The sequence below is a fragment of the Chiloscyllium punctatum genome, chromosome 25 (assembly GCF_047496795.1).
Source record: "Chiloscyllium punctatum isolate Juve2018m chromosome 25, sChiPun1.3, whole genome shotgun sequence".
In the NCBI taxonomy this organism is placed as follows: domain Eukaryota; kingdom Metazoa; phylum Chordata; class Chondrichthyes; order Orectolobiformes; family Hemiscylliidae; genus Chiloscyllium; species Chiloscyllium punctatum.
Window position 1 is genome coordinate 37,749,043 of NC_092763.1, and position 10,956 is coordinate 37,759,998.

The window sequence follows — 10,956 nt, forward strand, 5'->3', positions numbered from 1 at the left end:
TCTTAAAACAGATAAAAGTTGATAAATACCTAGGGCTTGATCAGGGGTACTCTAGAACTCTGTGAGAACTCTGTGAAAGTGATTGCTGGGCTCCTTGCTGCGATATTTGCATCATTGATAGTCATGGGTGAGGTGCCATAAGACTGGAGGTTGGTTAATGTGATGCTACTATTTAAGAAAGATGGTAAGGAAAAGCCAGGGAACTATAGACCAGTGAACCTGACATTGGTGGTGGGTAAGTTGTTGGAGGGAATCTTGAGGGACAGGGTGTACATGTATTTGGAAAGGCAAGGGCTGATTAGGGATAGTCAACATGGCTTTGTGCATGGGAATCATGTCTAACTTGATTGAGTTTTTTTGAAGAAGTAACAAAGAGCATTGATGAGGGTAGTGCAGTGGACATTATCTATTTGGACTTCAGTTAGGCATTTGACAAGGTTCCCCGTGAGAGATTGGTTAGCAAGGTTAGATCATATGGAATACAGGGAGAACTAGCCATTTGGATACAGAACTGGCTCAAAGGTAGAAGACAGAGGATGGTGGTGGAGAGTTGCTTTTCAGACTGGAGGCCTGTGACCAGTGGTGCGCCACAAAGGTCGATGCAGATCCACTGCTTTTTATAATTTATATAAATGGTTTGGATGTGTACACAGGAAGCATAGTTAGTAAGTTTGCAGATGGCACCAAAATTGGAGGTGTCAATTGGTCAGAGCATTAAGTATAGGAATTGAGAGGTCACGTTGCAGCTGTACAGGATATTAGTTAGGCTATTTTTAGAATATTGTGTGCACCTCTGGTCTCCCTCCTGTGGAAAGAATGTTTTGAAACTTGAAAGGTTCGGAAAACATTTGAAAGGATGTAACCAAGGTTGGACAGTTGGGCAGGGATAGGGTAAATAGGGAAGGTCTTTTCCCTACGATGAGGGAGTCCAGAACTGGAGGGCATAGGTTTAGGGCAAGAGGGAAAATACATAAAAGGAACCGAAGGGGCAACTTTTTCATGTAGAGGGTAGTACATGTATGGGATGAGCTGCCAGAGGACGTGGTGGATGCTGGTACACTTGCAGCATAACAGGCATCTGGATGAGTATATGAATAGGGAGGGTTTAGAAGGATATGGCCAAGTGCTGGCAAATGAGACTACATTAGGTTATCTGGTCAGCACGGACGAGCTGGACCAAAGGGTTTGTTTCTCTGCAGTACATCTCTATATCTCTGACTATATGATATTAACGAAACATGCATGAAAGCAGAACAACCTGTACTTTGACCTCTCTGAAGCTGACAGCATTCATCTTCAAAACATTGCCACTTGGCTAGAGCCCTTGTTTTTGCCAATCAGCCAGCTAGCCCAAATTGCTGGCATTCGTGACAAGGTGAGGTAATATGTCAGTTCCTCTCATTCAAAAGTGTCCAATGTTGCCCAATAAAGCTTTGTAATGTTTGTTTTGCGGTAGCTTTTCTTTCAGCATCCTAGCCATGAGGACACTGTAACCATTCGTAACAAGAGGGAAGGTTAGCTGAGGATTTGGTGATGAATGGGAATTGGGATAGCATTCACTGGTACAGTATTTAGATGTGTTGAACAGGATTGGACTGGTCAGGAAGGAGGTGTGTTTGTTTCCTCACTCTTTGCTTTTCCGTCCTAATCTCCCTCCTCAAGTGTTCACTGTAAAGCTGGTGGCTGCACTCTCATGATAGTTAAGTTTCTGGAAGATGCAAAAGCATTTTATGAATGCAAACCATTAGGACAGTAGTGCTGAGACTTCAGAGCAGGTCAAGCAATGGAACTGTGGCTTAACCACAACAATGGCTTGTGTTGTGAATACCTGTTAATTTCAAGGACTACATGTAAAACTATAATGGTTTGGACATATTCAGGTTTGAAAAAGTTTTACAATGTAGATTGATGAAGAATGAAGTGAATAGCTCACTATGTGCTGTAAGCCATTTACATGTTACAGATAAATCAGATGACTTTGTAGATAAGGCAAGCAAAGCTTTCAGGGAGATAAGAAATAGCACTTGTGCTTTTCAATTACTGGAAAATCCATGTTGAAGATCAACCCTTTCAAGATTATGTTTTTGAATTTTAAAGACCTAAGTAGTTAGAAAGGAATGCACCCTGAATCTTAGTGTCTTTGTTTTTCATAATAGAAGTTCCTAGGAACCTGATACTTTACAAATAATAGCATTTCTGACTACTCTGTAAAACCTGAAAACTGGCCTGTGACCATTTACCAAGAACTCATTCAGGTTGATTACAGTTGGAAATGAACATATTCCATCAGTCTATGGCTGTCAATAAACCAACTTCACTATCAGGAAACCCAGTGGATCATGAACAGTCATCACATGGTATCCTTTGGTCTTGGCCATTAGGGGTATTGTTTCTTGAAAATATCATCTCTGCAGAGACTGCTGTCTTTTTGTATTTTGTGAGTGTGTTACTTTGAGATTAAGGAAATATAGTGCTAATTCTTATGTAAAAATCCACGATATTTCAGAAAATTTCTTTAATCCACCATTGTTTTCACAACAGAGGTATAAGAATTAAATATTCTCCCAAAACAAGTTACATTAAAGTGGTGCAGTAACAAATATACATTCTAGTGAATTAAGTACATTGAATAATCTTTTGGTCCTTGAATCTTCCATTCCTTTTCCATTACAGCCATTTAATGAAGATTTATGCAAGCTTCAAGACCTCTTTCACCATTTCACCAATTCCATCAAAAATCTCATGGATGGCAGCATTGCACATGAAGGCACTTGTCGTCACCAATTTATTTTGCTTATCAATGTGTATTTCAGTGACATGCTTGTTAACATGCTTGCAGCCTAGTTCTACCATTGTCTGGGCTGTTTTTGCATATGGCCATCTGAAGAAATAAGTGATAATATCAGTCAGTTCATGAATAAAAAGAGGAATCACAATGTCAGGAAAATCATTTTGTTATTTGTATAAAAAAGACATGTGTGGATAAAATTCACACAATCTTTCACACCAAGCAGGAAACTATTCTCAAAGAAAGCACAGTCCTTGGGTAAGGCTACAAGTGTGGAATTAATTACATTTACCTGAGTTAGAATGAGATCATGGCTATATTAGCACCAGGATAATTTATAACGTTAGTTATCGTATTTTACTAACTCCATGCCACTGATATAACTGAACAGTAGCAAATATCGGATGAACATTTTCATTCAATTTACTCGCAGTGAACAAGCTATTCCTCTACTCGCAACAAAAACAACTTTGTTGCAACAAGCATGATCCCATTTAGGATACCAATATAAAAATGAAAGAGATATGTTAAGGTCAACATGTGCATTTCACTTGATGTGATAACAATAGATGTTTAGATAAACACTAAAATAAGGCAAAAACTGAAGGGTGAGCTTTACCATTTTCTCAAAAAATAGTGTTCTTGAGTGAAATTCATGATACCCAATTCACCACTGTTCATGCCATTTTTTTATCATGTAATCTTCTGCTCTTCATCATTTAACTTATGCGACTGGTTGATTTAGTACCTGTTTTGTTGTAGCCCAGCTCACTCCACAGTACAGCAGGCACTGTAATTCAAGAACTGCCCTTCACACACTGGTGTTCCAGCATTACTCTCAAGGAAACACCCACAAAAGTAAGTTACCTTCAGTGTATGTGCTGCATACAATGCTGGCACATGCGGTAGGTATGACATTGCTACGTGGCAAAATGACCACCTCTTTGACTTCTCAATACTCAGAGCAATGACAAGCTGTTACTTCTCCATGTACGGCAAAAGGCAATGCAAAGCCTGGAAGCTAGAGGCCTTTATTAAGTGTAATGTAAGTCAAAGCTAAGAGGGTATACTAAGGGGAATAAGACTCATCCGTGTAGATGTAAATGCAAGTATTAGATTAGGTTAGGTTAGGTTACTTACAGTGTGGAAACAGGCCCTTCGGCCCAACAAGTCCACACCGCCCCGCCGAAGCGTACCCACCCACACCCCTACATCTACATCGACCCCTTACCTAACACTACGGGCAATTTAGCATGGCCAATTCACCTGACCTGCACATCTTTGGACTGTGGGAGGAAACCGGAGCACCCGGAGGAAACCCAACGCAGACACGGGGAGAACATGCAAACTCCACACAGTCAGTCGCCTGAGGCGGGAATTGAACCCGGGTCTCTGACGCTGTGAGGCAGCAGTGCTAACCACTGTGCCACCGTGCCGCCCACGGTGGCACACAAAGTGTCCTGTTATATTGTCATAAGTGTCACAGAGTTCCAAAATGAAATAGGAAATGGTCTGAAGGCAGGCAAAAATGATGAGGTGGAGATGGTAGTTTAACATTACAGACTTCCTTTGATCAATGGTTAAGGAGGATGATGCCCACAGGGCATGTAGGTACTTTATGGAGAAGACAGAATTGATGAAGGGCCAGAGAAACAAGCACCAAGCTTCCACTGCTAGGTATCTGCTCTGGCTTTCATGTAGGAATTGGCATCATCTAGTTTCTCAAGGAAGAGAAGAATTGGGACTGTATAGAAATGAGAGCAGGTTCAGCTAATAATGAGAAGTAAATGCATAGAAATAAAAAAGTAGTTGCCATTCATCCGAGAGATTCAGAGCACGCCATTTAATTCTGAGAGAAAAATCAGCAATATGTTTCTCAATGTCGAGAATCTGATTTTGCCATGGCCACCATATTTTGCCCAACTTTCTTGCCATTGCCCATGGCCACTCAGGAGAACAGAATGCTCTGTCCTAAGTCACAGCCAGAAGGAGAGCATTTCAATAAAGAACACACCTAAAAAAGGTGTTGGATTGCTGTAAACAATTAAAATTTTGGCAAATCAAGAGGGGCATCAAACATCTTAATGCACATTAAATTTTAGAGAAAGAGCAATGAGTAAAGAAAGAACCATATTGATGCGAGTTGTGAAACATCTGCATGCAAAGGTTTAATGTAAAACGTACTTCTGATAGCATTAAAAGTTTGTGACAAACCCCTCCACCCCCCATGATGGCTTGAAAATTATTCTATGGGCCACATACTAACTTCTCTTCAAAAGCCACACTTAATCTCCCAAAAGTAATTAACCATCAGCAAACATAAAACTATGTAAATCTGGGATTTTTCCCTGACTAACCAACAAAATGTGAAACGCCACAAAAAAAAAACTTTAAACACAATAGCCTATCAGTGCAACAAACTTGATCTAAGTGGGAAGTATTCTGTACCGGTTAATAAAATATAAAAACTAAGGAGGTCAGCAATTAACGAGTTAATTCAGTATTCCTACATTATGTGCTATGCTGGAAGGGACTGTGTAGCAGAGATAATGCTGACACTAACTCTAATTCTCCCATTGGTGTTCTTAAGTAACAGATATGATCAAGGTAATAATAAACAATTACCTTCTACTTACTGGCTCATATTTTGTTTCAGTCAAGGCAACTAAAAAAACCACCCAACTTCATGCCTTCAGTTGCAAAGAACAAAATTCCAGATGATCTTATCCTTTGAATCGCACTCTTTCACTATTTGCTGTCTCCCTTTCAATTTGTCTCTCCCTTCCCACAGCCAACCAAAGAGATGGCAGGTGCTCATCATGGGAGGAAATCAGGTAAAGAAACATCTTTCAATCATGTTTTGGAGATGCCTTGTTGGACAGGGGTGTATGAACTTAATAATTACACAACACCAGGCTATTGTCCAACAGGTTTAACTGGAAGTGCTAGCTTTCAGAGCACTGCTCCTTCACCAAGTGGTTGAGGAGTATACGATTGTAAGATACAGAATTTATGGCAGGAGTATACAGTGTGATGTAACTGAAATTCTTCAATCAAATGACAATTGCATACTCTCCACTAGATCAAACTGTTTGCTCAACAACATTATTGAGCTATTAAACAAACTGGCACAACTGAAACAGGAACAGTGTTAAGCCAGGAAAATGGGTATTCACTAAGCAAAGGAGATAAAGCTCTGAACAGTAGAATTAAGAGATTAAACACAAATCAGAGAAAAAGTCCACTAGATAGATAATTGTTAGAGATAGAGAAAAGGAGGTCAAGGACAAAGGACCAACAAGAACAATTGCCACTAAATGGAAATCCTTCGGTGAACCATGCTTGAGCAGGCCAGAAATGAGTAAAGTGGATTGAATTCCAACAGACGGTTAATTCTGTCATCCAACATTAGTTATGAGGAATTGAGTGTAGCAAAATTTTATTTTAATTTTTAGCAAAGTTAAAATTAGTTTAGTGAATTCAAATTAATTTAGTTAAAAATTTTAAACTTACTTTTCACATTCTGTGTCATGACCCACAGTTAATTCACATCCAGGGATGAGTTTTGCTGCCAGCACTGGAGAGATGCAGCACAAGCCAATGGGCTTCTTCGTAGCATGAAATTTCTTTACAGCAGTTTCAACTGATGGCTCCACACTGAAATCTTTGCCTTTCACTGCCCAGCTGCTCAGATTTTTAGCAACCCCAAAACCACCTGAATAGAGGAAGTACATGTAGATTTTAGAGTAAGAACAACATACTGTGGATGCTGGATATCTGGAATAAAATCAGAAAGCCTGAATAAATAATACTGAACTTGAAAAGTTAACTATTTCAGTCTCCACAGATCTGCTGAGTCTTCAGTTTTTCTGAGATTTTATTGCTCTGGAAAAAGAATTGCTACAGGAAGAAAATTACTTAATCAATACGTATGAGTGATACATTCTACTTTACACTGTCTGTATGAATATGTAATAATGTACAACAGTAAGTACAAGTATATGGGTTAAATAGTAAAGAAAACAACAATAGTTAATCTTAGAATTACATGCTGTGAATAAAGCCTTGTGTCAGAATGTGAGGTTGATGTACACAATCCCATTTCCACCCATTAGGCTTGAGGTGGAAATGCCCATGGGCACACCTCCCACCCTCCTGTCAACTGACACCCTTCAATGGCCTATTTGTGCAGAGTCAAAAGACCTGAGCTACAAAGGTTTCGCCAGTCCTTGTACAACTGAAATTTATCCACTCTATTTTTTGCCATGCCTTCCATCAGTTTTCCAAATTGCTGGTTGTTTCTATATAATCGGGCATGATTTGGGCACCAGATCCCCCAGATCCCTCTGCAGGTCAGTATTTGCAATTTCTCTCCATTTTTATAACAAGTTTCTTCTTTATTCTCCCTGCCAAAACAGAAAGTTTCATATTATCTCACATTATACTCCATTTGCCAATCTTTGGCCACTCATTAATCTAGGTCCAAACTGTCAGAAACAGAGGTAACAATTTAAATCTCTAGGAAATATGTTACCATAAATTAAACAAGAGCAGCACTGTTGGAAACAAAACAATTCATGACTGAGGCAAAGGTTTCAGTAGCCATATGGAATAGGGTGAGAATTAACAATTATTAAGCAGAGCCCTCCATGCTTGGTAAAGTGACACTACATCCATGAGCTCAAATTTCTAAGTGAATTGGGATTAGGTGACATTCCGAGCCTATAAAAATATAGAAATATATCATAAATAAATCTGACAAGGTCGACTGAACTCAAAACAAGTCTGTTTTTTTCTCCACAGATGCTGCTAGACCTGCTGAATTTCTCCACCTGTTTTGTGTGAAAAATATAGCAAAATACGATTAAATAATAATACAGTACATTCGCCTCCCCAAACTTCCGTATGGATCCAATAATGTAAACATGGGCTTCCTGGTTTAGTAATAGAGAGTGAAAGACCACAGATCAGGACATTTACCTGGAATAATCAACGCATCCGTATCATTAATATTGAGCTCAGGAAGGTCCTTAATGTTGCCTCTGGCGATCCGACTGCTCTCGACCAGCACGTTGCGCACTTCCTCGGTTGGTTGACCGGTCAGATGGTTTACAACATGCATTTGGTTCACATTTGGGGCGTATAGTTGTATCTGGAAGGAAGAGGAAGGACTATATAGAAGCAGCGGTTTGACTGTATAACAAACAAGGAAGCGTCTACAGGCAGAAAGAGTACTGCACAGGAAGGAGAAGATGAAAACTGCAATAAAAATTACACAAAGTAGGAGGGATACAATGAAAAAGATACTGGGGAAGAAAAAGAACTGAATGTAATAGATACAGCAAAGTAAAAAGGTAATTTTAAACACAAGTTTGGAGAGAAATTCAGAGGAGTGGTAGCTGGATTTTTTTTTGGAGGGGGGGAAGGGCAATAGTACCTCGGCTCCAGCCCGGCTGAGGTGAACCATCGTTGCCGAGCACTCATGCAACTCGGAACCATCATAGACTCCGCAGCCGGCAAGGATGACAGCGACACGCTTCTTCCCCATGGTCAGAGCGCGCACACACACACACACACACACAGCACCGACACGAAGCCTCTTCTCGAATAGAATCTGAAGCGGCTGCACGCGGTTCTCCCTTTGTCACGGCGTTTTATACAGTCAGGAAGAGGGCGGGACCGAACGACAGAAGAATACATGGCAACAGTATTTTGTTAACTATTAATTTACTCCAAACTTCCTGATGGCTGCAATCCAGAGATATTTTTTTCCAGAAATACTGCACACAAGTGCTCTCCAAAATTTTAGACAGACAAAATAATAGTTAATAATTGATTTGATCTTGAAGGACATTTATACAACTATACTTAAAATATTGTTATAATAACTCGACACCAAAATATATTTTTAAGGCAAAATCTTGACAATGAAAGTTTCGCCAGGTTTTAATATGAATAGTGCAATGGAACTGGAAATATCGAAATTCCCGTTTAATTTTCATCACTTAGCTGTTTAAGCAAAATTGCCTTGTCATGCTGATTTTAAAGATTGCAACAACGAGCTGACGAACACTAATACCCTGGTGGAAGCATTGCCCTTTGATGTGAAGGGCAGTGCTTGTCACTGGCCACTCAGGTGTTTTTCATATCTTCGTGGTGGTGGAAATTGAATAAAGATTCGTGCACTTTGTGTCTTTCACCGTGTCTCACACCTGCACACACACACACCATGGGTGCTGGGGGAAAAAAAAATTAACAGAGGAGCTAAAATAAGCACTACCGCAGTTAGGCGGTAGTGTGGGGGTTAAATAAAAAAAACAAAAAAAAAGAAAAAAAATACCCTGGTGGATTTAATACCAAACAGAAATTGGAAGTGGCAGTTTCTCTTCTGGGTGAATCAACTCTGCTGGTTTATTGGCCTAGTCCCAGAACTTGGTGCACCCCAAGGCAAGCTATACCTCTACCGTTATGCTAGCATTTACCCAGTACTAAAAATGTACCATATAAAGTCATAGAGATGTACAGCGGAAACAAACCCTTTGGTCCAACTCGTCCATGTCGACCAGATATCTTAACCTAATCTAGTCCCATTTGCCAGCACTTGGCCCATATCCCTCTAAACCCTTCCTATTCATATGCCCATCAGGTGCCTTTTAAATGCTGTCATTTTGCCAGCATCCACCACTTCCTCTGGCAGCTCATTCCATACTTGCATCACCCTCTGAGTGACAAAGTTGCCCCTTAGGTCCCTTTTATATCATTCCCCTCTCAACCCAAACCTAGGCCCTCTAGTTCTGAACTCCCCACCCCAGGGAAAATGTTGTCTATTTATCCTATCCATGTCCCTCATGATTTTATAACCTCTTATAGAGTCACCCCTCAGCCTCTGATGTTACAGGGACAACAGCCCCAGCCTATTCAACCTCTCCCTATAGCTCAAATCCTCCAACTCTGGCAACATTATCATAACTCTTTTCTGAACCCTTTCAAGTTTCACAACATCCTTCTGATAGGAAGGAGACCACAATTACACACAATATTCCAAAAGTGGCCTAACCAATTACCTGTACCACCCAACTCCTATACTCAATGCTCTGACCAATAAAGGAAAGCATACTAAACACCTTCAACACTATTCTACCTACTTGCAACTCTACTTTCAAGGCACTATGAATCTGCACTGCAAAGTCTCTCTGTTCAGCAACACTCCCCAGGACCTTATCATTAAGTGTATAAATCCTGCTCTGAATTGCTTTTCCAAAATGCAGTGCCTCACATTTATCTCATTTAAACTCCATCTGCCACTCCTCAGCCTATTGGCCCATCTGATATATCAAATATAGTACACAAAAACAATCAAAATATATCCGATCCAGTCAATTATCAGCCAACAAACTTCAACTTTCAGCAAAATGTCATTGTCAGTGCTATCAATCAGCATTTACACCACAATGGCCTGTCTACTGCTGTTCCATTTGGGTTCTGTTAAGACCACTCAGCTCTATATCCCTCTAAAGTCTTACTCTAAACATAAACAAAAGAGCTGAAAACTAGAAATGAGGGGAGAGTCAAAACAGAAGTTGCTGGAAAAGCTCAGCAGGTCTGGCAGCACCTGTGCAGAGAAATCAGAGTTAACATTTCAGGTCTGGTGACCCTTCCTCAGAATGGCAACTTCTGTTTTTGTTTCTGATTTACAGTATCTGCAGTTCTTCCGGTTTTTATGAGGTGAAAGTCCCCTGAAATCAAGACACTATTTCGTTGAGTGTGGAATCAAGGGATTCTTTTAAAATTTAAGTTCATAAGAATCAAAGGGAAAGGGCTGCATTGACTGTTGTCACACATTGTACAAAGGAAAATAAGTTGTATTTGTTGAAAAGCAAACTTTCCTACCCTTAACATTGCTGCAGCAGGTTCTCCAGTCTCTGTCCTAGGCCTAGCCATCCTCAAAGAGTCACAGTGTTATAGAGATCTACAGCACAGAAACAGACTCTTTGGCCCAATGAGTCCATGCTGGTAAACTATTAACTATTTAACCATCTAACTATTTGAATCCCATTTTCAGCAGTTAGCACTTAGCCTTGGCATTGCAACCATACATTTGAATAATTCTTAAATGTCAGAGAGTTTTTGCCTCTACCACCTTACAGGCAGTGAGTTCCAGATTCTCA

General features: G+C 40.1%; 1 protein-coding gene across 1 annotated transcript; it reads right to left on the reverse strand.

Moving 5' to 3' along the window:
• Positions 1-2,500: 2,500 nt before the first annotated feature.
• On the reverse strand, positions 2,501-8,416 carry LOC140495860 (glutamine amidotransferase-like class 1 domain-containing protein 3, mitochondrial). The gene is made up of 4 exons (XM_072595059.1): positions 8,226-8,416; positions 7,769-7,940; positions 6,302-6,503; positions 2,501-2,881 (listed from the first exon to the last, which is right to left on the reverse strand). Exons 1-4 carry the CDS (start codon positions 8,334-8,336, stop codon positions 2,689-2,691), a joined length of 678 nt encoding a protein of 225 aa, XP_072451160.1. The 5' UTR covers positions 8,337-8,416; the 3' UTR covers positions 2,501-2,688.
• Between the last annotated feature and the right edge of the window lie 2,540 nt (positions 8,417-10,956).

Bases quoted from the DNA above. Each gene is read 5' to 3' on its own strand.
- LOC140495860 (XM_072595059.1), bottom strand. From the start codon at position 8,336: ATGGGGAAGAAGCGTGTCGCTGTCATCCTTGCCGGCTGCGGAGTCTAT. The intron at 7,941-8,225 runs GTACTATTGCCC...TCTTCCTTCCAG, and splicing joins TCAGCCGGGCTGGAGCCGAG to ATACAACTATACGCCCCAAA. The intron at 6,504-7,768 runs GTAAATGTCCTG...TCCTCTATTCAG, and splicing joins GGATGCGTTGATTATTCCAG to GTGGTTTTGGGGTTGCTAAA.